The sequence below is a fragment of the Crotalus tigris genome, unplaced genomic scaffold (genome assembly GCF_016545835.1).
Source record: "Crotalus tigris isolate CLP2741 ecotype Arizona unplaced genomic scaffold, ASM1654583v1 scf7180000020906.486998, whole genome shotgun sequence".
NCBI lineage: Eukaryota > Metazoa > Chordata > Lepidosauria > Squamata > Viperidae > Crotalus > Crotalus tigris.
In genome coordinates this window covers 208334-235948 of record NW_024098248.1, presented here as the reverse complement: position 1 = coordinate 235948, position 27615 = coordinate 208334, and the positions used below count along the sequence as shown (strand labels likewise).

The window sequence follows — 27615 nt, the reverse complement described above, 5'->3', positions numbered from 1 at the left end:
CATATTCTGTAAGAAACATGAAACCATGTTCTAAGGCAGGCCTACTGAATCAGCATTTTAGGAACAGTCTGCAATTAATTTTATCCAGCCCAACTCTCCTACGCTACATTACAGGTAGTCCTCGACCACAATTGAGCCCAAAATTTCTGCTGCTAAGTGAGGCAATTGTTACGTGAATTTTGCCCCATTTTACGACCTTTTTTGCCACAGTTGGGACGTGAATCACCGCACTTGTTAAGTTAAAAACTCGGTTGTTAAGTAAATCTGGCTTCCCCATTGACTGCTTATCAGAAGGTCGCTAAAGGTGATGACATGAGTCTGGGACACTGCGACCGTCATAACTATGATTCAGTTGCCAAGCATCCGAATTTTAATCACATGACTCTGGGGATGCTGCAATAATTACAAGTGTGAAAAATGGTCATAAGTCACTTTTTCAGTGCCTTGTAACTTCAATCGGTCACTAAATGAATTGTTTTAAATCGAGCAATACTTGTACAGTCAAGCTTTTCCATAGCCTGGTTTGAAAAGGAAGGGAGGGGACATTAAATTACACAGAGGCAGAATCTAAGCTCCCATTCTGTAGTCATGTAGTATTTAAAGGCAAAATGCAATGCCTGAATAAACAGAATTAATGTGGTTAATGTATGAAATAAATTATTGCACCTTCTGGAATATGCAAGAAAACCCCCCCAAAAAATTTCATTCAAGCTTAGAACAGAATAAGCCTACCAAACATGCTCCATAGATGAGTTTTCAAAAGACTGTGGCCTACCAGAATAGAAGTTAAAATATTAGAATAGTTTCCTTTCCCCAAACTAATCAGAGGGAACTATAGAAAAATGATTAAGTATGCTTTTAAACTTTAGGCAGGCAGCCTACAAAAAGTCTGTTAATTTCAGATTAGCTATTGCTTCTATTATTTACTATAAGATTTTTAAAAAGTTTAAATACCTAAAAGAATTCTCAGCCCTTTGAATATTTTATATAAGGCTTTCTAATGGGGGTTTGGAGTTGTGCTGTGCTGTGTTACTGATGTTGGTAGTCAGATACATAGCTATTCATTTTATGCATATTATTTGTAAGCTGTTCAAGTCTTCAGAAGTGAAGTCACCTATAAGCCAAATTAATAAATAAATACATTTCTACTAAAGATAACGGGATGATTAGCAAAACCCTCAGCGTGGGCCACCTCTTGACTTATAAGTAGTCTTCGACTTACAACCATCATTTAATAACCAGTTGAACTTACAACAGCACTGAAAAAAGTGACTTATGTCTGTTTTCCACAGTTGCAACTTTTGCAGCATTCCCATCGTCACTGTGATCAAAATTCAGATGCTTGGCAACTGGTTCATATTTATGACAGTCATAGTGTCGCAGTGATCACGTTTTGTGAGCTTCTGACAAGCAAAGTCAATGGGGAAGTACTTTACAACCTTGTTACTAACTTAACAATTGCAATGATTCACTTAACAATTGTGGCAAGAAAGGTCGTAAAACGGGGAAAAACTCACTTAAGAACTGCCTCGCTTAGCAATAGAAATTTTGGGCTGAATTGTGGCTATAAGTCGAGAACAACTTAACTTTGTGGTCCAGATTGAATGATAGCAGAGGAAGGACTTATTCAAGTACTAGTTGACCTCTGTAGCAAGGAATTCAGAAGAACATGGAACAAAATATTTTGTTTTATCCTGAGCCCATAACAAAACCACACAATTTCGTTTTGAGCTCAGAATGCACACATTTTGAGTCCTACACGTTTTATCCAGCATCAGAATGCTATAAATCTGTAGCATGTGAATAAAATAAAATATCAATTGAACATATTAACCTGAATAGTCTGACTGCAAAGTGGTTATTGGTCCAGCATGGATTGGTAGAACAGATTTTTGTTTGTTTAATTTCCCAGTTTTGTAAAAGAGGGGGGCTTGGTCCTGAGTTATCCAGTGAACTTGTATGGCTCAAGGAGGATAAAAGCCATAGCTTCCTGTGGCTGTGAAAGTTGGACCTTAAAAAATCAAGACAGGAAGTGCTGGAGGAGGCTCCTGCATATTCCTCGGATAGCAAAGGTGAACTAACATGCAAGCACTGGAGCACATAACTCCAGACATGTCACTGGAAGGCAAAATCACAAGTTTGTGTCTCACTTACTTTGGCCATGTCATGTAGGGGACTTCACGAGAGAAAGCAATTATGTTGTGAAAAGTTAGCAGTACAAGGAAAACAGGCCTCCCAAGAACAGGGTGGCTGGACACCAGCCAGAAGAGGGGTAACAAACTGGCGGCCCCCGGGCCGGATGCATCACACACAGGCCACACCCCACCCCAGCTCTGCAAAGGCAAAAAATGTCACGATATGTCACAATACGTCACGTGATACGATCAAGTTTGACACCTGTGAGAACACAGAATAATTCAAAGAAGCAGTGCAAGATTGGAAGATGTGGAGAGACAAGGCCCATAGAACCACCAAGAGTTGGACACGACTGAATGGATAAGGTCATCATCAAAACATGGGTCTTCTTATGCTTGCTCCAGCACCATCCACCCCTAGACCAGGTTAGCTTTCTCTCATACCTACAGGTGGGTCCAGCCTGCTTACCTTAATCGTAGAACGAGGCTTATTGGAATTTTGGGCTCTTCTTGTGCTGTAGGTGCGGGAGGTGCCTTAACAAAAGAGAAAAAAAGATTTTTTTTAATCCATGAAAGCAAAGAGTTAAACAGGCAGTCCTGCCTTTATGATCACAACTGAACCCAAAATTTCCATTGCTAAGCAAGACAGTCGTTAACTGATTTGTGTCCAGTTTTATGACCTTTTTTGCCCAATTGTTAAGTGTATATTGCAGTTGTTAAGTGAATCATGTTAAACAAATCTGGCTTTCCTCATTGTCTTTGCTTGTTGAAAGCCGCCTGGGAAGGTTGAGAATGATGATCATACGACTCTGTCATAAGTACATGCTAGTTTCCAAGTGCCTGAATTCTGATCATGTGACCATGGGGATGCTGCAATGGTAGTAAGTATGAAAAAACAATCATTACCACTGTAACTTTGAACAATCACTAAACAAATAGTCAAGGATTACCTGTAATGATATATTTACTTTCTCAACGAACTAAAGAGACCAAGCTGACCACCTCAAAGGCAGGTTAAGAAATAAATCAGGTGGTCCTCAATTGAGCCCAAATGAAAACTTCCCTGACTTTAATGGTTTTTGCCCAGCGCCTGGTCAATCCATAAAATTAGGAAGAATATTCAGGAACGGATTTTCTTATTGTGTCTTCTCAGCTTATCTGGATTTTGACCCTGATGCCCTATCACAGTGGTTCTCAACCTTTTTAATGCCGCGACCCCCAACCGGTCGTAAGTCGAGGACTACTCAACCGGTCGTAAGTCAAGGACTACTCAACTGGTGCAGCACCGTTTGCAGAATGGGGCTTTTGGCGGGCTCAGCAGGGCAGAGACAGCCTGGACAATTCCTATTGGCTTTTGAAAGCCAATAGAATTAGACTCTATTCAAGAGGATCTATTCTATTGGCTTTCAAAAGCCAATAGAATAAAAGGGAGTAGCACAGCTAAGGAAAAGGGGGGAAAAATGGCGGACTGCGTTGTTTGGCGACCCCCGTGAAATGGTCGTTCGACCCCAAATGGGGTCCCGACCCACAGGTTGAGAACCACTGCCCTATCAGTACACAGGACTTATTTATTTTGTCCTTTCGCTGCAGTGTGTGATTTGATGCGTTCTGGCACTGAAAGAACCTTAAGTTTTTTTTTTTATTAATTTGGTTTTTAACAGATCCTTCGGAAGGCCCACTCAAAGTGAACAGAAAGTAGCAAAGCTGCTCAGAATCTATTAGTGCAGAGCAAAATAATAGTCAAGCTATCACAAAATGCCAGAAAGCTCTGCGTGATCAATGGATATTAGAATCCTAATTATCAATGGAACCTGATAGATGAGACCCATTGAATGGTGTGATGCTAAAAAGGAGGTGAGGAGGAGAGGGGAGGAGTAGCAATTATATACTATGTAATTAGAACTTTCCAGTCTTTTATAAAAATAATTAATTTTTGTTACTGATGTTGTTATTTGGAAAGTTGGTTTCATATCAGATAGTCCTTGACTTACAACCATTTATTTACTGATTGTTAAGTTACAAAGCACTGAAAAAAAAAGATCTATGACCACTTCTCATATTTACGACCATTGCAGCATCCCCATGGTCACGTGATCAAAATTCAGACACAACTTGACTCACATTTATGACGGTTGCAGTGTCCAGGCTCATGTGATCTTCTTTTGCGACCTTCTAATAAGCCAAATCAGTGGGGAAACCAGATTCAATTAACAACCATGTGACTAACTTAACACCTGTGGCAGGAAAAGTCGTAAAATGGGGCAAAACGCACTTACAACTGTCTTGCTTAACAACAGAAATTCTGGGCTCAGTTGTAGTCATAAGTTGAGAACTGCCTTTATATTGCATTATGAATCATTTTGAATCTGGCAGGAGTCTGGAGAAGACAAATTTATTTATTGTATTGCTACTAATAGTTCCTTGATTAATGACCATTCATTTGGTGCCTGATTGAAGTTACGAAAGCACTGAAAAAAAAGGACTTGGGACTGATCTTTGCACTGACATCTTCCCCTTGGTCACATGATGAATTGGGCATTTAGCAATGGGTTGCACATTTACAACTGTCTACAACATTTCATGGTCACACGATCACCATTTGTGATCTTCCCAGGCAGTTTCTAACAAGCACAGTCAATGGGGAAGCTGGCAGGAAGTTGCAAGTCCTGATCACATGATATCTTGCTTAATGATGGTAAATGATTAGTTAATGACCACAATCAGGAATACCATAGCTAAATCGGGTTGATCACGTAGTGTTTTGCTTAATGACCACTTCACTTAGCAATGGAGTTGCTGGTTTCAATTAGGATTGTTAAGCGAGGATTACATGTAGTACTGCTACAAATATTACTACTACTACTATCAAATTTGTTCAATCAAAATCTGCAGGAATGGCCATCTTTAGCAGCTGTGGCAGAAGAATATCACATCTTTTTTTGTTGGAAACTGGAAGTAAATGCTAGTGACTGGCAGAAAAATTGCAAACAATGGTGCTATAAACAGCCATAAAGGTGAGTTAATGGCCAAGTATCCAAAATGCGATAATGTGGCTATGGAGGAGTGTGGCCATCAAAACTTAAAAAATAGGTCATAAACAGCTTTGAGAGGGAGTCTGTCGTAACTTTGAACAGTCGTTAAAAAACCAATTGTAAGCAGGGGTTTATCTGAAACAGTTTCTAAATGGAAACTTGGAATTATTTAGAAGAAATTCATCCAGCAGATTTGAAACCAGTTTCCCCTTTCATATGGGAAGCCATTACGTCAGTGGTCTTCAGCATCTTTAACCATTGAGCCATCATGCCTTAAGGAATTCTGGGAGTTGAAGTCCACAAATCATAAAAAGGCCAAGTTTGAAGACCTCTGCGTTAAGTCATTAAGGCACGATGGCTCAATGGTTAAAGATGCTGAGCTTATCAGCTGACAGCCTGGGTTCAAGACCTGAGTGTCACAAGATGGGATGAGCTCCAAATACTTGTCCTAGTGTCTGCCCACCTAGCAATTTGAAAGCATACAAATGCGAGTAGATAAACAGGTACCACGACAATGAGAAAATTAACAGCGTTCAGTGCACCTCGGCATTTAGCCATGCTGGCCATATGACCACGGACGCGTCTTCAGACAATGCTGGCTCCCTCAGCTAAGAAATGGAGATGACTACTGCATCCTAGAGTTGGACATGACTGGACAGGGAAAACCTTTACCTTTGTCTTTTAAGCTTCCCCATTGGGCCTTACCTGTGCTGCTGAAGGAGCTGCTGCTGGAGTCTGAGAAGCTGGACCGGAGGCAGCAACAGGAGGTTGTGCAGGGACTTGACCTGCAGGCTGAGGTAGTTGAGCAGCAGGCTGGTCTTGGAGGTTGAGCAAAGGGCCGGTTGGCTCAGCTGATGGAAACAGCTGTAATAAAAATACATGAATGAATGAATGAATGAATGAATGAATGAATGAATGAATAATGAATGAGTGGATGGATGGATGGATAAATAAATAAAATACTACAACACAATATAGATAGTCCTCGACTTATGACCACAATTGAGCCCAAAATTTCTGTTGCTAAGCAAAACATTTGTTTAATTTTGCCCCATTTTGCCACCTTTCTTGCCACAGTTATTAAGTGAATCACTGCAGTTGTTAAGTTAATCACATGGTGATTAAGTGAGTCTGGCTTCCCCATTGACTTTGCTTGTCAGAAGGTTGCAAAAGAAGATCACATGATCCCGGGACACTGCAACTGTCATAAATATGAATCAGTTGCCAAATGGCCGAATGTTGATCACATGACCACGGAGATGCTGCAACCGCTGTTAAGTTTGAAAAACAGTCATGTCTCTTTTTTCAATGGTCACTAAATGAACTGTTGAATGGTCACTAAATGAACTGTTGTAAGTCGAGGACTAGCTGCATGGGATACAAATAATGGATCTTCACCAACTACCTGGAAAAAAAAATGTGAATCTGAAGCCCAAATAGCATTTGTACAACCAGCAAAAATGGAGGCATTGTCACAGAATTGCTGAATTTTTGCATATTTGCAACTCTCTGCAATGCGCAAGAAAACCAGTGAAGCATCCTTAAGAGGTGGCTATGCATCAAAGACCCAACTCTTTTGAAAAATCCACCATACTGGAGAGGACAGGAAGGAAGGAAGGAAGGAAAAAAGAGGAAGAAAGGGGGGGGGGGAAGGATGACCAACAGTAAACTAGACAAAGTCAACTAAAGCAGCCATATTGCACCAATGGAAAATCTGAAGCACCAGACTGTGAACAGATCATCTTGGATAAGGTCTATCTATGTGGTCACTAAGAGTCAACCCTAATTGCTAGCACATGACCCAACAATGAATGCAAAGCTGCCTCTTGTTGGATATGTCTACAATGCTGGAAAAGGATGAATGAATGAATGGATGGATGGATGGATGGAGGAGGGAGGGAGGGAGGGAGGGAGGGAGGAAGGAAGGAAGGAAGGAAGGAAGGAAGGAAGGAAGGAAGGAAGGAAGGAAGGAAGGAAGGAAAGAAAGAAGGAGAAAGGTGGATGGACTCATCAGCAATGGAGGCTGGAAAGATCTGAAGAACCAAGTTAGAGACAGATCATGCTGGGGAAGTTCTCCTTATGTGGTTGCTAAACCTTGATACTAACTTGATGGCACATAATCAATTTTGAAAACAATTCAGCTCCAAGTTATTCTATTATAAAATAGATGCATAATACTATAATGCAGGGGTTCCCAACTTTGGCAACGTGTGGACTTCAACTCACACAATTCTCTAGCCAAGAAATCCACACATCTTAAAACCCCTGCTTTAGCGGACATTTCTAATATGATGTACATGATTCACAAGTTACCTCAGAGTTCTGTAAGGATTCTTTCACTCTGGGAGACTAAAAGAGAAAAAAAGAGACTTGTGATTAGTGTACAACGTCATAACTGTTTAGGGCAGAATAGGACAGTGCAGTTTTTATGACAAGTTTCAATTTATCTTGGAGAAATAGAAACATCCTAGGCTACTCAGGGTGTCTTGGAAATCAATTTATGTGAAAGTGTCACTGAGCTGCATGGGGGTTAATATACTGTATTTCGTAAATTGTTATCTGAAGATAGACAAGGCTACTAATAACTCTGATTTATGGATGTTTTTTTTTTTTACTGAAAGTTGGAAATGTGCAGACAATATGTAAAGACATTCAAATTTAGTAGCTGGAGCAGTGGGATTGTGCAGTGAGCCAGAACTCACAGTTAGAGATGATTGACTGGAGAGGGCGGGCTCCTGCGTGAAGCAATCTGCGCTATGATTGGTCGCTGTGGGTGTGGAGGGAGTTTTCCTTTTTTCCCTCCTTTTTTTTTCTGTATGATCTGTGATTTACCTTATGATGCTCCAGTTTGCCTGACTATCTTATTTGCTGCATATACAGATGCAAAATATATTTATATAAAACTACAAGTTCATGTCAGGGTTTCTGACTCTATTTGGACACTTTCTGCGCAATTCCCTGACAAATATAACAACACACAACTGCAATGTGCTTTTTGCTTCTATTTTTTTTTTTTAGATGATCTGAAAAGTAAACATTGGATAATTTTGCAATGGTCACAGTAGCATATTTTGACCTAGGAAAAATTTCTATTTGGGATATTTCCCAAAAATGGACTTGCAACTGCTCTTTGGAAAGGGGGACGTTTACCGCCAAGCTTCAGACCCTCAATAATATCCATCATCTCAATGATTCTTACAAAGCTTTACAGCTCTGAACAAAAGGAAATTCCTTGCCATGCTTTCAAAAGTCTTGCAATGCAGGTAGTCCTCAAGTTATGATCAAGCTTGCCCATTAGGGTTATAAGTCATGATTGCTGTAAATCAGATCACCCATGTGACCAATCCAATTTTATGACCTTATTTGAGGTGGTCATTTGCAATCTTTAAGCAAACCTATAGTTCACTCAAACTGTCATAAACACGGTCGCATGACCGTGGGTTTGTTGCTGAGTTCTCAAAGTGTGTCATGAATCCATGGAAAGAGGGGGGGGGGGTGACCATCATAACTTTAAATCTGGATTGCAATTAGCTTTGGGGGGGGGGGATCCATCGTAACTTTGAAAGTCACTAAGTGACCGGTCACAAATCAAGGACTACCTGTATTATAGGCAGGTATGATTATATCTTAAAATAAAAGAATTGAGATGTTTGCCTGAAGCTCACAATCAGGTTCATAAGGGAAGCAAGATGTCAAGTAGACTTAGCGATATAGGCATAGCATGGTCAAAAAACTCAAGATGGCAGCCACAATAACGCTGTTAAGGGCCTGCTCATTTTTTTATGTTCCATGGACATAAACAATGGACCTCCATGGCACTGATGTGGTCATCATCTTGACTTTTTTGGACCTCATCCTGTGGATGCCAACACATGGAATCTATTTGGGGGGTAATGCGGTATCTCAGTCACGCTTTTACTAAATTTCGATTTCATTTGGTGAAGTCCTGAGCAGAACATAGAAAGTCATCAGACACCCTTACAAAGGAATATCCTCGTGTGGGCAAAACCATTTAAAATCCATTATTTCTTCCTGAGGCAAGAAGAGACTCAAAGTGCTGAGTTCTGACAGCTTTATATACAGGAAATAAAGGAGGGAACTGGAAAGAAGGAGATAAACTAGCTTACTAATTGCTTTCAATAATTAATAATTTTAATAATTAATTATGAGAGTTTGCAGGATAAGCATGCCATGTCTATGAATACTAAATAGAAATCACTGTTTGAAAAAAAAAAGAAAAGAGGAAGCTGCCTTTAGAAGATTTCAGGGTTTGTTTTACCGGATTAGAAAATAATATTGTGGTCAGAAGGACATCTGCTGAGGAGAAAGAAATCCCAAAGCATATCGCGTGAGAAACAAATTGTGTATGTTATATGCATAGTATCCTGATAACCAGCCTACAGCAAAGATTGGACATTGTTAATTCTCTGATTTCTCAAAACAACTCTCATTTTGGTTCTAGACTGCATCAATTAGGGAAGGTTGGCACAGTGGATTCACAAAGAATCTTTAGAAGCATAGAAAATTTTTCCATACATCTCCATAAAAAATGAAGAATGGCCAGTATTTTCTACTGGCAAAAATATTAGACGCAAATGTTTATTTATTTAGCATATGGCATCTAGAGAGATCATGCAATCACTCACTGATATACAACACTAATGAAACGCATTATGCATACAAACTCAAATATAAATTTATAATAGGGAGACATTACAATGCATGAGATAAAATATTAAAGAAATATTAAAACGGAATACTAAATGTAATATTAAAATATTATAGCAATTAGACTCAGTTGTTGAAAAGGACAGATAACTGAGAAGATGAAATCTATAAATCATGTTAATTGGCATAAGTCCTGCCTACAGTTTCCAACTGTTCCTATTGCCTGAAAGATATGCATTAGATCAGGAAGAGAATAATACAAAGCGTTAATAAAGGAGAATATGTGTAGCTCAGGGCTGAAATGAGGGATGCTCTCTGAGCTTGGCTGTTTTCTTGCAGACGTTTCATTATCCAACTAGGTAACATCATCAATGCTAGTAAGGAATAGGGTATGGCAGTGGTTCTCAACCTGTGGGCCGGGACCCCATTTGTGGTCGAATGACCATTTCACGGGGTTCGCCAAACAATGCAGTCTGCCATTTTTCCCCCCTTTTCCTTAGCTGCGCTACTCCCTTTTATTCTATTGGCTTTTGAAAGCCAATAGAATAGACTCTCTTGAATAGGAGTCTAATTCTATTGGCTTTCCAAAGCCAATAGGAATTGTCCAGGCTGTCTCTGCCCTGCTGAGCCCGCCAAAAGTCCCATTCTGCAAACGGTGCTGCACCAGTTGAGTAGTCCTCGACTTACGACTGGTTGAGTAGTCCTCGACTTACGACCGGTTGGGGGTCGCAGCATTAAAAAGGTTGAGAACCACTGGGGTATGCATTTTTAGTACTGATGATGTTACCTAGTTGCGTAATGAAATGTCTGCAAGAAAACAGCCACGCTCAGAGAACACCGAGGACCCCTCCTACAAGACACAAATTCAATGAGGAACTGTACTTTGAATATTTCAAAAAGTGAAATTGACTCCCACCCTGTGCTGTGAAATTGCCGCTTTGCCCTCTTCGCTTTCTTCGTCTAGTTCATCATCGCTCCATTCCCAGCCGCCATCTTCAGTCTTGTGAAGTCGTCCGCTGGAACCAGGGACTCTCCTGACCTGCACGCCAAGAAGAGCAAGACTCAAATGTGTAACAATGCAGTTCTGCTCAGGGTTGTGCAGGTAGCTCTCGAGTCATGGCCATAATTGCGAACAATTGTTAACAAGCACTGCAATTGTTCATTGAGTCACACCTGACTATGACCTTTTTGGCGTGGTGGACGGTTGTTAAGTAAATCACATTGAGTGACTCCAGCTTCCTCCATTGATTTTGTTTATTGGAAGCTCCCTGGAAAGGTTGAAGATGATGATCTGAGATGCTGGATTGTAAATACAAGCAGTCCTCAACTTACAACAGTTCGTTTAGTGACCGTTCAAAGTTACAACAGCACTGAAAAATCACAATGGCATTGACTTATGACCACTTTTCACACTTAACGATCATTGCAGCATCCCCATGATCATGTGGTCAAAATTCAGATGCTTGGCAACTGGTTCATATTTATGACGGTCGCAGAAGGTCCCCTTTTGCGACCTTCTGACAAGCAAAGTCAGCGAGGAAGCCAGATTCACTTAACAACCATGTTGCTAACTTCACAACTGTAGTGATTCACTTAACAACTGCGGCAAGAAATGTCGCAAAATGGGGCAAAATTCACTTAGCAACTGTCTCATTTAGCAACATAAACTTTAGGCTCAATTGTGTTCGCAAGTTGAGGACTGCTTGTATTTGCTGGTTGCCAAATGCCCAAATTTTGATCATATGACTGTGGAGACATTATAGCAATTGCAAGGGCGAGGACCCCAGCATCATTGTCATTTCAAACAGTTGTAAGTCAAGGACTGCCTGTACACTCTCATTGCATCTCCTTTAAAGTTTTGATAAAGCCAAAATAAGGTGCACTTCCTACAAATTTTGCTATCTTGTGTAGAAACAACAAATAAAAACGCTGCATCTGACAAAACTATCCATTCAGAAATCAATGTGGCTATAAAAGCATTGCTATATAATTTTTTTATGCTTCCTATCCAACTAAGCAGGACAAAAGGGGAAACAGAATGGCACTGAGAAAACCATCAATATAGCCACAGCCTATATTTAAAACTAATTTATATACAGCTTGAATATTTTAGTCTTTGCAATAAACGATGTACTTATATATCCATAGAAGGACAATTTTTCATCCAACTTCCCAGCAAATTAAGCCAAACAATAAAACAAGCAAAGGGACACTGATTAATTTATGAAACTGTTTAACTATTGTTCCCATACAGTAAATTGGGGAAAAATATGTAAATGGAAGAAAAACAAAATGTTTTTAAAGAAAATACCAAGAAAGTCCAGTTGCCTTTTGAAAAAAAAAAAAACAATTTTGGAAGAATACTGAATAGTTGCAGTTCACCTAACAAGTTAACAACCGAAGCCAATGTTTTAGTTTTTAACTCATCTGTCTCGCTTGTTATCACAGACACACACCTGCCATTTCAGCTTGGATGTAACTATATCCCTACCAAGGATGCTGACTAATTGCTTTTAAAGCAGGAGGAACTAAATTTCTTTAAGATGTGTGAACTCGGCCAGAATTATCTTCCCCGTTTCTCAGGATGCAGGCAAGATGTACACCAGTGGTTCTCAACCTGTGGGTCGGGACCCCATTTGGGGTCGAACGACCATTTCACGGGGGTCATCAAACAATGCAGTCCGCCATTTTTTCCCCCTTTTCCTTAGCTGTGCTACTCCCTTTTATTCCATTGGCTTTTGAAAGCCAATAGAATAGACTCTCTTGAATAGAGTCTAATTCTATTGGCTTTCAAAAGCCAATAGGAATTGTCCAGGCTGTCTCTGCCCTGCTGAGCTTGCCATAAGTCCCATTCTGCAAACGGTGCTGCACTAGTTGAGTAGTCCTCGACTTACGACTAGTTGGGGGGTCACGGCATTAAAAAGGTTGAGAACCACTGCTGTACATTATGAGAAGCTGCAAGAAATTTTATAGAACCATTTTATGCGGATTTCCACTTTACTTTGTACCTTCCTGGCTCTTTCAGTGATAGTTGGGGCTCTCTGCAACATTTTTTCTTGTAAAAATTCTTTATTCTGCAAAAGAAAAAGGAATGGAACCATCAGTTCTTACAATTACGCTCTTCAAAAGCTACTGTTCATTGTTATTTAGTGAATTGATCAGCCACCCAACTCTACTGCACTCAAACTGCATATTCCCCCTACAGCTTTTTGCAAAGGAGAGAGACAGAAAAATGTTTTAGTTATATGACACTAAATAAAAATGCCTTTGACACAAGAGCTAAGAAGGCAATGTATTAAAGAATAACATAATCTCCAGGTGAGTAGTGACATGTTCTGTCACTGGGCAGATGCAAAGACATGCAATTTTATTTTCTTTTTCCACTAGAGACCATAGTAAAAACTAAAGATGCACAAAACGGAACCATAAAGCAGTTGTATTTGGAGTAATTAAACAAACTGTTAATCTGGCTCAAAAATAACCAGGGTGAACTCAAGGGAATCAAGGAACATGAACCCCTTCACACTTAAAGGATTACCATTTTTGTGGGTGGCAAAATCAGAACAGATCTTAAATGAGAAGCAAACGTGTCATTGGGTGGATGGAAGTTGGGGAAAACCTCTGATAAATTATTAAAATTTGTATGTCGCCCATCTCACTATCAAGTGGCTATGGGCAGCTTACAGCAATGTTTTAAAAAAATTATTAAGATTATTCCTTGTCTATAAATAAATTTCTCCAACATCCAAGTTGGTAGATGACTCCATCAGTCAAGGATCCTACCTTTGCTTTTTGGAAAAATTTGTGTCTTAGGAGTTCAGCTGCTGTAGGTCTATGGACAGAAAAAAAAGAGTTTCTTAAACCTATAGTATGTTGCAGGAATTTTAAAAGAACCTTTTCTATTTCATATAGGAGAGTCACCCACAATAAGAGCACAAATCAGGACAGATGTTGCTTTCCACAGTTTGTACATTTCAATTCACAGATTAGAGAAAAAGAAACAAGTGAGGTATTAATTCTGAATAAAAATGGTGGGTTTTGGCAAAGTGAGGCCATGAGCAAGCCTGTGTGATCACGCACAATAATGAGATAAGCATTTCCTGCATAATATATACATTCTTATTTTATGTATTTGCACAGAATTTTACTTGAAGCAGATGTAAATATTTCAAAGTATTTAAAATATGATGGATTTTGTTATTAGAACAATGCTTTAGATTGTTTTATTCTGCTTGATCACATGGCCCAGACTGATTTCACAAAGTATCTTTCTTTACTTCTCAACATCAGTTCTCAGAAAGCCTGAACCAGAGACAAACAAACATTGAAAACTAACATACGCTAAAATATCAGTAAGGCAGTTATCAGGGGAGGTGAAACAATATCCTGTGGCAAGAAGTTCCAAATGCCAATCATAATCTATTTGTTTGTCTTATAGAGTGCTTTTCCACTCTATAATCCTCTGGAGTTCTTTGCTTGTGGCATCTAATTTTTCCTTTTTGAACTTCTCTATTGGTAGTCCTTGATTTATAATCACAATTAAGTCCCCAATTTCTGTTGCTAAGAGAGAAATTTGTTAAATGAGTTTTGCCCCATTTTATGACCTTTTTTCGCCACACTTGTGAAGTGAATCACAGCATGGTTAATAAATAACATGGTTATTAAGTGAATCTGGCTTCTCTATTGACTTTGACTGTCAGAAGGTATCAAAAAATGATCACATGACCCTGGCACAGTGCAGCCACCATAAATACGAGTCGGTTGTCAAATGTATGAATTTTGATCACACGACCCTGGGGATGCTGCAACGGTCGTAAGTGTGAAAAACAGTCACAAGTCACACTTTTCAGTGCCATTGTAACTTTGAACGGTCACTAAATGAACTGCTGTGAGGACTACCTGTATTTAGATGATTGTGCTTAAATGTGCTGTGTAGTAGAAATGATGATTTGGAGGTTAGCTATAGTAATTTTCTTACTCCAGAAAAACAGGAAGGAGAGGGGGAAAAAAACCTCAAAATTCTCCCTCCTGAATCTTTTTGGGATAAGAGAAGGGAACAGGAGAATGCTATCAAGTTTCAATATTTTGATCTCTGTGTTTAGACATTTCCCTGCAGACATTTCATTACCCAACTAGGAAACATTATCAGTCCGCAATTCGACCTTAGTTTAACCCTGAACTACAAATATTCTCTTCTATTGATGTCAATATATCTGCTATTATAGCCTAATCTATTTCCCAATCTCGGCCACTTGAAGCTGTGCAAATGTCAAATATACAAATTCAACCTCTTAGATCATTGGACCACAGAACTGTATGCAATAAAAACGGTATTGAACTGGTTGCAGATAGAAAATCCCATTGCACAAAGCCACAGAAATTCTGCAATAGCTTTTAAACACAGTGTGCATTATAAGATGACATTATCATTTCAACTGCATACAGCACAGCCTAATGAATAACAGAGTTGGAAGGGACCTTGGAGGTCATCTAGTCCAACTCTCTGCTCAAGCAGGAAACCCCATCCCATTTAAGACAAAAGCGTTGTCCAATCTCTTCTAAAAACCTCTAGTGATGAAACACCCACAACTTCTGCAGACAAATCATTCCACCGATTAATTGTGCTGTCAGGAAATTGCTCCTTAATTCTAGGTCGCTTCTTGTCCTGCCTTCAGATGCTTTGGAGAAGAGGTTGACTCCCTCTTCTTTGTGGCAGCCTCTCAAATATTGGAAGACTGTTCTCATGTTATCCCAGTCCCTCTTTTCATTAAACTACACATACCCAATTCATGCAACTGTTCTTCATAGGTTTTAGCCTCCAGTGCCCTGATCATCTTTGTTGCTCTTCTCTGCAATCTTTCTAGAGTCTCAACTTCTTTTTTAAATTGTGGCAATCAAAACTGTATAAGGTATCAAACTTCCAGCTCTACCTTCATTTCCCTATTTCCCTATTGGGGCTGTCTAGAAGGAGAATCCAAGGGCAATGGGTTCCTTCCCTGGGTTTGCAGTCAGAATACTAGGTCCAATGTGGGAATTTGCAGACCACAGACACTGACTGCCTGTCTTGGGATAGTAATAGTAATAGTAGTAAAGTTGGAAGGGACCTTGGAAGTCATCTAGTCCAACCCCCTGCTCAGGCAGGAAACCCTACATCATTTCGGACAAATGGCTGTCCAGTCTCTTCTTAAAAACTTCCAGTGTTGGAACATTTACTGCTTCTGGAGGCAGGTTGTTCCACTGGTTAATTGTTCTAACTATCAGGAAGTTTCTCCTTAGTTCTAGGTTGCTTCTCTCCTTGATGAGTTTCCACCCATTGCTTCTTGTCCTGCCCTCAGGGGCTTTGGGGTAGCCCCTGAGATACTGGAATACTGCTATCATGTCCCCCCTTGTCCTTCTCTCTGTTAAATTAGACATACCCAATTCTAGCAACCGTTCCTTATATGTTTTAGCCTCCAGTCCCCTAATCATCTTTGTTGCTCTTCTCTGTACTCTTTCTAGATAAATTTCTTTAGATCAGGGCTTTTCAACCTTTTCACCCATTGTACCACTTTTAGGATATGGCAATATTTGAGTACCACCAGTCGCCTAGCAAGGTGTCAAAAACTTGATGACCAAAAAAAAAATAAAAAAAAAAAAATGAGGTAGTCCTCGACTTACAACAGTTTGCTTAGTGACTGTTTGAAGTTACAATGGCACTGAAAAAAGTGCCCCCCAAGCCACAGCCGAGCAAGACACCTGCCTGCCCACCCAGTGGCGCTCTTCTTCCTGTCCGAGCTTTTCATTGTTGTGAGTATTTCTGTTGAGGATTGGCAGCGGGGATGGGGGTGGGTATTTGGTTTTTATTCCACCCATCTGCTGGGTGGTTGCAGCAGATTTTGGTCAGTTCACATGATCCTAGGACACTGTTACCATCATAAATATGAATCAGTTGCCAAGCATCTGAATGTAAATCACAAGACCCTGGAGATGCTGCAACATTCCAGCTGATCGGCGCTTCTTCTGGGCTCACAAGAAGCACCAGGATCAGTGCTGAGCTCCAGCTAGAGCCTGGTGCTGATCCTGGCGCTTCCACTGAGCCCTGACAGCCCCGAAGAAGCACTGATCCTGGTGCTTCCGCTGAGCCCTGACAGCCCTGCAGCTCCAGCCGTCTCTCGCTCAGGCTTGTGTGGTGCTGCCACCGGTTCAGCTCATTCCCCTCCCCCACTACCACTTTTCTAGGATGGTCGCGTACCACCTGTCAGGTGCCAATGTACCACAGGTGGTACCCGTACCACTGGTTGAAAAGCCCTGTCTTAGATATTCTGCTCACAAGCAGGAGCTCTTTTAAAGAAGTCCTCATTTTTCAAGATCCTTTTGCCAGCTATACTGTCCTCTAGGCTGCTCATAAATTATAGGTAGTCCTCAACTTATGATCACAATGAGCCCAACATTATGTTGCTAATGAGAAATTTGTTAAGTGAGTTTTGCCCCATTTCATGACTTTTCTTGTCACAGTTGTTAAGTAAACCACTGCAGTTGTTAAGTCAGTAACATGGTTGTTAAGTGAATCTGGCTTCCCCATCGACTGCTTGTCAGAAGGTTGCAAAAAGGGATCACATGACTTCTGGGACACTGTAACCGTCATACATGTGAACCAGTAGCCAAGCATCCGAATATAAATCACATGACCCCAAGGAAGCTGCAACGGTCATAAGTGTGAAAAACGGTCATAAGTCACTTTTTTCAGTGCAGTTGTAACTTCAAATGGTCACCAAATGAACTGTTGTAAGCCGAGGACTACATATATAAAAAATACATGTTGGACTCAAAGTCTAGTTTCTTGCTGCTTATAGGAAAGGACCTATTTTGCCAGGTCTTTTCAATCAATTTTAACAGGGCATGTTAGCTGTTCCTATCAGATTTTAAACTTGTCCATGTATGTTCACGTGTGGCAACTTGTGTGCATTTATATGCATCTATGGGCAGAGAAGGGAGGTGTAAGTCATATAAATAAATTTTAAAAAGAGAGGGAGAGAGAAGGGAGAAGTTGAGATGGTCCTGCCTTGTACCTTTTTTCTGGGTCTTTCTGCAGGCACAATGAAATCATTTTCCTGAATGACTTCCCGTATTTTTTAAGCATCTCCTTATCTTGCACTCCTGTCTCCAAGGAGGGGGGGTCATTTTGTAGTGTCAACATTAAGACCTGAAAAAATGGCATCCGTTAGAAACACTGAGGAATGTTTTGAATTGGCCAACAAGAAAAATCACTGTGAAAACACCCACTTTTGAGATCTAGCTCTTCCTTGGCCTAAAGCAGTGGTTCTCAACCTTTTTAATGCCACGACCCCCAACCAGTCATAAGTCGAGGACTACTCAACCGGTCGTAAGTCGAGGACTACTCAACTGGTGCAGCACCGTTTGCAGAATGGGACTTTGGGTGGGCTCAGCAGGGCAGAGACAGCCTGGACAATTCCTATTGGCTTTTGAAAGCCAATAGAATTAGACTCTATTCAAGAGAGTCTATTCTATTCGCTTTCGAAAGCCAATAGAATAAAAGGGAGTAGCACAGCTAAGGAAAAGGGGGGGGGGAATGGTGGACTGCGTTGTTTGGCGACCCCCGTGAAACGGTCGTTCGACCCCAAATGGGGTCCCGACCCACAGGTTGAGAACCGCTGGCCTAAAGTCCTACAGCACTGGTCCCCAACTTTTGTGGCTTAGCATCCTGGCTGGGGTGGGGGAGAGAGGAATTGGGCTGTGGGAGTGGAAGATCGACCCACATGCTGATCCACTCACACAAGAGAAGCCTTTGGGGTCATGGCTGCTTCAGGCTTTTCCACGTCAAAACCTCTTGCAAAGGGACAGGAAGAAGCGAGAGATCGCTCACCCAAAGCCTTTCGTCCGTTCACAAAGGCTTTTGGCGCAGAGAAAAGAAACCTTTGTGGGTGCGGTCTCATGTTCCTTCAGTCTCACCCAGGCTGCCCGATGCCCCCAAAACGTATCAGGGATCCTGTGCAGGCAGCCTTAGTAAGTCAGTGAAGCTGAGCAGGGCACATTGGTCCCACTCAGCCGCTGCTCTCACAGCTCCGCTTCTGGATCATCGGGAGCAGGCAGCTTGGTGGCCCTGCTGGGGGAGAGGGGAAACCGGGCCACGTGAGTGGCGGGCCAGTGTACACACATGTACAGTTCCACTCGTGCAGGAGTTGTGGACCCTTGTCCTACAGCATTTGATAGACAATTGCCAGTTCTTTGCAAGCAACAACTGTTGCTTGTGAAGGGAATAGATCTCATGGGCTCAAAGAGGCAAATTGGCTTCCCTGCATCCCAAGGGTTGTGTTGTTCCCATATCAGAAAGTCCACAATGGAGGACAAAATGCCACACGGGTAATCCTCAACTCATGACCACAACTGAGCCCAAAATTTCCATTGCTAAGCAAAGCAGTTGTTAAATGAGTTTCGCCCATGGATTTTACATCCTTTTTTGCCATAGTTGTTAAGCGAATCACTGCAGTTGTTCAATGAATCACGTGGTTGTTAAGCAAATTGACTTTGCCATTGACTTTGTCGGAAGCCGGCTGGGGAGGTCACAGATGATGATCACATGACCCCGGGGCAGTGCAACTGTCATGAATACATGCCAGTTGCCAAGTGCCCAAATTTTGATCACATGATCGTTGCTGCAATAATCGTGTGAAAATCGGTCATAAGTCATTTTTTTCTGTGCCATTCTAACTTTGAACGGTCAGTAAACAAATGGGCGTAAGTCAAGGACTATCTGTATTCTCCCAAGGATCTAGTTCTGCAATATATTCAGGTGTGCTATGACTGCTGCTCTGTAAATCAATGAGAAGGTGGATGAAAGAGGTCTTCCCTGTCCTCGCATCTCATTTCTGAGACGCTGAAGAATTAAGCTTAGGAGAACTAGATCCTAAGGCCACAGGGCAGCCCCTTCCTCTCAGCACAGGGACCAATGTGGTGCAATGGGCAAGGTGCTTGGTTAGAAGCCAGGAGACGGTGAGTTCTAGTCCTGCCGTAAACATGAAACCATCTGGGTGACTTTGGACCAGCTCCTCTCTCTCTCTCTCTCTCTCTCTCTCTCCCTCTCTCTCCCTCCCTCTCCCTCTCTCTTCTCTCTCTCTCTCCCTCGCTCTCTCTCCCTCTCCCCCCTCCCTCCCTCTCTCCCTTTTCTCTTCCTCCCTCCTTCTCCCTTCCTCTCTTCTCTCTCTCCCCTCCCCCTCTCCCTCCCTCTTCCTCTTCCTCTCTTCTCTCTCCCTCACTCCCTCTCCCTCCTTTCTCTCCCTCTTCTCTCTCCCTCCCTCTCCCTCCTCTTTTCTTTCTCTCTTCTCTCTCCCTCCCTCCCTCTCCCTCCCTCTCTCCCTCTCCCCCTCCCTCCCTCTCTCCCTTTTCTCTCTCTTTCTCCCTCCCTCTCCTCCCTCTCCCCCTCCCTCTCTCTCCTTCTTTCTCCCTCTCCCTCTCCCCCCCTCTGTCATAAGAAGGAGAAGGCAAGCCCCCCCCCCTCAACCCAGCCTTTATTATAAACAACTCAAGGTGGAAAACATATCTAATACTCCTTCCTCCTCCTATTTTCCCCACAGCACCAACTCTGTGAGGCACTTTGGGCTGAGAGATGGAGACTGCCAGAGTCACCCACTGGCTTTCGTGCCTAAAGTGAGACTAGAACTCACCATCTCATGTTCTCTAACCTGGCACCTTAGCCACTAGATAGACCAAACAGTCCATATAAATGTCAAGATCCAGGACTAACTCAGGTACAAAAAAGGGACAGCAGGCCTTTCCCACTTTTTTACCTCTCCATTGTATGAACCCAGATATACATATCTTATACCAGAGGCAACTGACATAATTCTGAGCACAGTACAGCCAATGAAGGACACCAAGTTATTTTTTTATACTGTTTTTTTGAGTAGTACCAGTTATGGTACGCTGAATGATTTGTCTGTCCTAAAGCCCCAATGAATGTTAATGAATCTCTTTATAATATATCAGGGGATTCCAGATACATATGGAAGAGGCTATGCGTTGGGAGGTGTTTGAGAACAGAGTTCAGGAGAAAGAGACGGATTATTAAATGTTTTAAAATTACAAAATCAAGAAGCAAGGATGGGGAAGGTCAAATGTATGCAGCACGTCAACAGATAAAGCACTCCAAAAGGTTGACTCAGCCTTCCATCCTTCCGGGGTAGGTAAAATGAGGACCCAGATTGTTGGGGGCAATGTATATACATTGCTTACTGGTGTACACCGCTTAGAGAGTGCTTGCACTTAAAGCGGTATATAAGTCTCATAAATAAATAAATAAATAAATAACGCTCAGCAACACTTTCTTTAAAGCAGTGGTCCCCAATTTTACCAGCTCTGCGGACCGGTGGCGGTAAGGGGGAGGGGTGGCGGAGAGGATAGTTCTACACAAGCACAGGTCCATTTACACAAGCACAGGCACACTGCTCACACAAATGGAGCTTCACACATGCAAACGCTTGCCCACTGCTGATGCAAGTGGAGCTGTACACGCGCACACTCGCAACCCGGGCCTGGACCACAGCCCAGAGGTTGGGGACTCCTGTTTTAAAGGGAAAACCTATTCAACATGATATTGAGGGACCTCTTAACTAATTTCTCAGAAACACGCTGGAATACAAATCGAGAATTAATGATTTATTATATGGGTGTGATAGTTCTGCATTCTATCTCCAGGATTTTGTCTTTTGTTACAAGCTTCTTTCTTAAACATCCAAACAATCTCCAGACTTCCTTGCATGTTATCAAAGGGAAGACAGGCCAACTTTTCAGTTACATCAGAAATAACGTTTCCTAGGCGGGTCAATCCAATTTTTCAGACTGTATGCAGGCACTTCGTGTCAAATTGGTTATCTGAACTGGTAAATCTGTAACTTACCTTCATGGGTGGGTATTTGTGATAAGGAGCAGCTCCGGTAGCCAACTCGATTGCTGTAATTCCAAAACTCCAAATATCTGCTTTGAAATCATACCCCCGCACCTGCATTGTAAGAAAAGTTTGTTTCAAAAACGGGCTTTTCTATCATAGGAGCTGTTCCAATTCCATGCCTTATCTTGCCTGAATCATGCTTGGGAGCTAACCTTCCTTCACCTATCCCTTCCAGGCATTTATTTATGATCTGGCACCTAAAACAGACTTCTAATTTCTCACCCAACTCCTGGGAAATAGCACAATTTGTATTCTTCTTCACATGAGTAAAGATATTACAAGGACTTTACTAAACAAGACAGTTGTTAAGTGAATTTTGCCTGATTTACCACCCTTTTTTGTCACCGTTATTAAATGAATCACCGTAGTCGTTAAGTTAGTAAGATGGTCGTGAAGTGAATCTGGCTTCCCCATTGACTTTGCTTGTCAGAAGGTCGCAAAAGGGGATCACATGACCCCGGGACACCGCAACCGTCATAAACATGAGTCAGTTGCCAAGCATCTGAATTTTGATCACAGGACTGTGGGGATGCTGTAATGGTCGTAGGGGTGAAAAATGATCAGTGTCATTTTTCAGTGCCATTGTAACTTCGAACGGTCACTAAATGAACTGTTGTAAGAAGAGGACTACCTGTACATACAGAAAACATCCAGTTGAGAAAGTTGGAGCACAAACTTTCTATAGCTAGTTCTTAGCTTAAGACCATGATGGTTAGAAAATGGGTCGACTTTACAACCTGTTTTGTAGTAGCCACTAAGAAAATCACCATGGTTGTTAAATGCATCTGTGGTTGTTAAGCAAACTTTTTGTTTGCTGTGGGATGTTTTGGCCGAAAATTGGAAATGCCAGGTTTCAACAAAAATGCCACAAACCATAGTCACATGACAGCAGAATGCTGCAAACAGCATAAATGTGGGCCAGTTGCTGAGCACCCCAAATGCAATCATAAAACTGGGGGGGAGGTGTGATGGACTTCTGAATTGGGTCATAAGTGGGTGGAAGTCCAAGCGTAACTTTGAATGGTCACCAAGCAACCAGTCATAAGTTGAGGACTGCCTGTACTGCCATCTCCTCCTGGAAGAAATGAGAAAAGATAATTCATTTTTGAAATCAGAATCCATTCAATGTTTCTTGGCTTAGTGCAATCTGGTTTTTAGCAAGATTGTGCTCTTCATCCTGAATGTAAAGAGCAGTTTTGTTCAGCTCAAGATGCATCCTTCTCCATCAGAACTCCTTTCTTACTTTGGACTACAAGTAGTCCTCAACTTACAGCAGTTTGTTTAGTGACCATTCAAGTGGCACTGAAAAAAGTGATCGAGGGCCAATTTTCACATTACAGCCTCCCCATGGTCACTCACGCCATCAAAATTCAGACCCTGCCCAACTGACCCATATTTATGGCAGATCCAGTGTCCTGGGGTCATGTGATTCCCCTTTATTTTTTCTGCAACCATCTGACAAGCAAAATCAACAGGAAACCCAGATTTATTTACTAACTCAACAACTTGCAGTGGTTCACTTAATAACTCTGGCGAGAAAGGTCATAAAATCGGGCAAAATTCACTTAACACAGTGGTTCTCAACCTGTGGGTTGGGACCCCATTTGGGGTCGAACGACCATTTCACGGGGGTCGTCAAACAACGCAGTCTGCCATTTGCCCCCTTTTCCTTATCCTTTTCCTTAGTAATAGTAGTAAAGTTGGAAGGGACCTTGGAGGTCATCTAGTCCAACCCCCTGCTCGGGCAGGAAACCCTACACCATTTTGGACAAATGGCTGTCCAGTCTCTTCTTAAAAACTTCCAGTGTTGGAGCATTTACTGCTTCTGGAGGCAAGCTGTTCCACTGATTAATTGTTCTCACTGTCAGGAAGTTTCTCCTTAGTTCTAGGTTGCTTCTCTCCTTGATTAGTTTCCACCCGTTGCTTCTTGTCCTGCCTTCAGGTGCTTTGGAAAATAGCTTAATTCCCTCTTCTTTATGGCAGCCCCTGAGATATTGGAATACTGCTATCATGTCCCCCCTTGTCCTTCTCTTCGTTAAACTAGACATACCCAATTCTAGCAACCGTTCCTTATATGTTTTAGCCTCCAGTCCCCTAATCATCTTTGTTGCTCTTCTCTGTACTCTTTCTAGAGTCTCAACATCTTTTTTACATCGTGGTGACCAAAACTGGATGCAGTATTCCAAGTGTGGCCTTACCAAGGCATTGAAGAGTGGTATTAATACTTCACGTGATCTTGATTCTATCCCTCTGTTAATGCAGCCTAGCACTGTGTTGGCCTTTTTGGCAGCTGCAGCACACTGCTGGCTCATATTTAAGTGATTGTCTACTAGGACTCCGAGGTCCCTCTCACAGTTACTACTATTGAGCATGGTGCCACCTATGCTGTACTTGTGCATTTGGTTTTTCTTGCCTAAATGTAGAACCTTGCTTTTTTCACCATTGAATTTCATTTTGTTAGTTAGTGCCCAGTGTTCAAGTCTGTCCAGATCCTTCTGTATCTGAAGCCTGTCTTCTGGAGTGTTGGCTATTCCTGCCAGCTTGGTGTCATCTGCAAATTTGATGAGTTCCCCATCTATCCCTTCATCCAAATCGTTGATGAAGATGTTGTCTAATTCTATTGGCTTTCAAAAGCCAATAGGAATTGTCCAGGTTGTCTCTGCCCTGCTGAGCCCGCCAAAAGTCCCATTCTGCAAAAGGTGCTGCACCCGTTGAGTAGTCCTCGACTTACAACTGGTTGAGTGGTCCTCGACTTACGACCGGTTGGGGGTCGCGGCATTAAAAAGGTTGAGAACCACTGACTTAACAGCTATCTAATTTAGCAACAGAAATTTTGTGCTCAATTGTGGTTGTAAGTTGAGGACTAATTGTATAGTATTCTGAATTCTCATTTGAGTGGGGGTCTTTATGCCTGCATTTTAAACTTGCCTTTGTCTGTTCGCATACCAACTGCTCCCTCTTGTGTCCACAGGCATTTACATCGACTGAAGCAAAACTTTGTTAACTGGGAAAAATGTGACATGCATGGAGGTCACCCAGTTAATGGCTAAACAATGGCCTTCTTCTCAGGCAGTTTCACAATCTCAATCCCACCCCTGCCCTGGCCTTTACAAAGGTCAATAAGTTATTGTTTCAGCCATCTCTGGAAGATTGGGAAGAAATAGTCCTAGAACAATGTAAAAGAATTCTTTCAAAGGAAACTTATTCTCAATAAAGTAAAAATTGTTTCTTAAAGAGATAAATGTTCTGTAGAGTTTTACAGGGAGTCCTCAATTTAGAATCATTCATTTAGTGACCATTCAAAGTTACAACAGCTCTGAAAAAAATGACTTATGACCGTTTTCACACTTACAAACGTTGCGGCATCTCTGTGGTCATGGGATCAAAATTAGAACGCTTGGCAACTGACATGTACTTATGACAGTTGCAATGTCCCAGGGGTCGAGTGATCCCCTTTTGTGACCTTCTGATAAGCAAAGTCAATGGGAAAGCCAGATTCATTTAACAACCTTGTTATTAACTTGAAACAAATTAAAGATCAAAGTCGAACTCACATAAAAAGAATTTATGGTGTATTAGTGGAATTGGATTCAGAAACAGAATTAGTTAAAGATTGCATGGTCAAATGGGCTCAAAATTTTGATGAGCCGGTTTTATTAGAAACATGGGAGATAATTTGGGTGAGGAATGTTAAATTTACGCAAGCTCAAAATTTACGGGAAAATTTTTATAAAATGTTTTATAGATGGCACCTTGATCCACAAAAGATGTCTCGTATGTACTCAAATTTGCAACCTAAATGTTGGAGATGTGGTTGTCTGGATGCAACGTATTATCATATTTGTATTATCATATTTGGTGGTCATGTAAAAGCATAAAAGTTTTTTGAATAAAGATATGGTGGAATATTCAAAAAAATTTTAATAGAAGGATAAAATTCACTCCACAATTGTTTTTGTTAGGTATTATTGTTGATTGTGATGATAAAGAAATTATTTTAATGTTAAATTTAATCATAGCGGCAAGGTTGTTGATAGGACAATATTGAAAGAAGGAATTTTTGCCTACTTTGGAGGAATGGTTTTTTAAAGTTTCTTACTTATCTGAAATGGCAAAAATTTCAGCTTATTTGAAAGATCAATCGCAAGAGAAATATCTCTTGGTGTGGAAAAGATGGATAAACTTTATACAGTATAAGTATGATATTAAAAGATATTATTTAGCTTTTGAATAATTTATGTTTAAAGTTTAAGATAATAAGTATTTTTATTATATATATATATATATATATATTGGACTTAAAGTATTTAAAAATTTGTTGTTGTTTTTTTAATGTAATATTTATTTGAGGTTTATTTAAGTTTAAATGTTTTGTATTTTTAGTTTTAGTTAACCCTGTATTCAGCTCTGGGAAGATGGGGGGGGGGGTTTCTTGGAGGGTAGGGAGGCAGTGGGAGAGGGATTTTATTGTAAAATTGCAAAAAAATTTAATAAAAAAAACTTGTTATTAACTTAACAACTTCAGTGATTCACTTAGGAATTGTGGCAAGAAATGGGGCAAAACTCACTGAACAAATTTCCATGGCTGGCTGAGGAATTCTGGGAGTTGAAGTTCACAAGTCTTAAAGTGGCCAAGTTTGAGGACCCCCGCCCTAGGATATCAAACCACATAGATAGCTGTATTACTGTTATCCTTCTCATCTTTCCTATTACCTATTCCTTTAGCATCTTATGACTATCACTTTGTGTTTATATCTATGATCTGTGATTATTGTATTTTATGATTGTGATCATGATTTATCACTTGATGCTTGTATGTACAGCAAGAGCTGGTGCACCAGAGACAAATTCCTTGTGTGTGTATATGTATCCAATCACACTTGGCCAATAAAGAATATTCTATTCTATTCTCTTTATTCTTACCTGCTCCATCACTTCGGGGGCCATCCAGCAAGGGGTGCCCACAAAGGTTTTCCTCACTTTGTTCCGTGTTATGTCCCCACCGGTAGCTAAGAAAGCACTTACGCCGAAATCTGAACACCAAAACACAAAAGAGGAAAAGAAGAGGTTAAAAAAGAAGCATTCTCTATTGGCATGGGGTTTGTTTGTTTGTTTTTTGTTTAAAAAAGCAAAAGCCATGACTTAGAACAGAGGTGGGGAACTAAGCCCCTATATCAATGGTTCTCAACCTGTGGGTCGGGACCTCATTTGGGGTCGAACAACCATTTCACGGGGGTCGCCAAACAACGCAGTCTGCCATTCCCCCCCCCCTTTTCCTTAGCTGTGCTACTCCCTTTTAGTCTATTGGCTTTTGAAAGCCAATAGAATAGACTCTCTTGAATAGAGTCTAACTCTATTGGCTTTCAAAAGCCGATAGGAATTGTCCAGGCTGTCTCTGCCCTGCTGAGCCCCGCCAAAAGTCCCATTCCGCAAACGGTGCTGCACCAGTTGAGTAGTCCTCGACTTACGACCAGTTGGGGGTCGCGGCATTAAAAAAGTTGAGAACCACTGCCCTATATGACTTGTGGACTTCAGCTCCCAGAATTCCTCTGGGCATTGAAGTCCACAAATTATAAAAAGGCCTTATTCCCCACCTGTGACTTAGAATCATGAAACTAAAAATGAAAATTAAGAAAATAAGCAACAAATACCAGATATGCCAGTGTATAAGGCGACTTCCGCAAGCATTAAAATCGGCGCCAAAGACGGGGGTTGTCTTATACGCCGAGTCATCTTATACGCCGGAAATACTGGTAGTTTCCAGCGTATAAGACGATGTTCTAGGAATGCGACTCGGCGCCAAAGACGGGGGTCGTCTTATACGCTGGGTCGCCTT

At 41.3% G+C, this 27615-nt stretch overlaps 1 protein-coding gene across 2 annotated transcripts in view; it reads right to left on the bottom strand.

Annotated features, from left to right (window-relative positions):
• The window catches only part of OXSR1 (oxidative stress responsive kinase 1), a 96804-nt gene that overhangs the window by 4022 nt on the left and 65167 nt on the right, over window positions 1–27615 (bottom strand). For both annotated transcript variants that reach the window (XM_039368706.1, XM_039368707.1), the window contains 9 exons: window positions 26703–26812; window positions 21729–21830; window positions 17884–18017; window positions 13619–13667; window positions 12844–12909; window positions 10752–10874; window positions 7481–7516; window positions 5873–6031; window positions 2605–2669 (listed from right to left, as the gene is read on the bottom strand). In XM_039368706.1, coding sequence (XP_039224640.1) covers window positions 2605–2669; window positions 5873–6031; window positions 7481–7516; window positions 10752–10874; window positions 12844–12909; window positions 13619–13667; window positions 17884–18017; window positions 21729–21830; window positions 26703–26812 — 844 coding nt within the window. The remainder of the gene's footprint in view (window positions 1–2604; window positions 2670–5872; window positions 6032–7480; window positions 7517–10751; window positions 10875–12843; window positions 12910–13618; window positions 13668–17883; window positions 18018–21728; window positions 21831–26702; window positions 26813–27615) is intronic.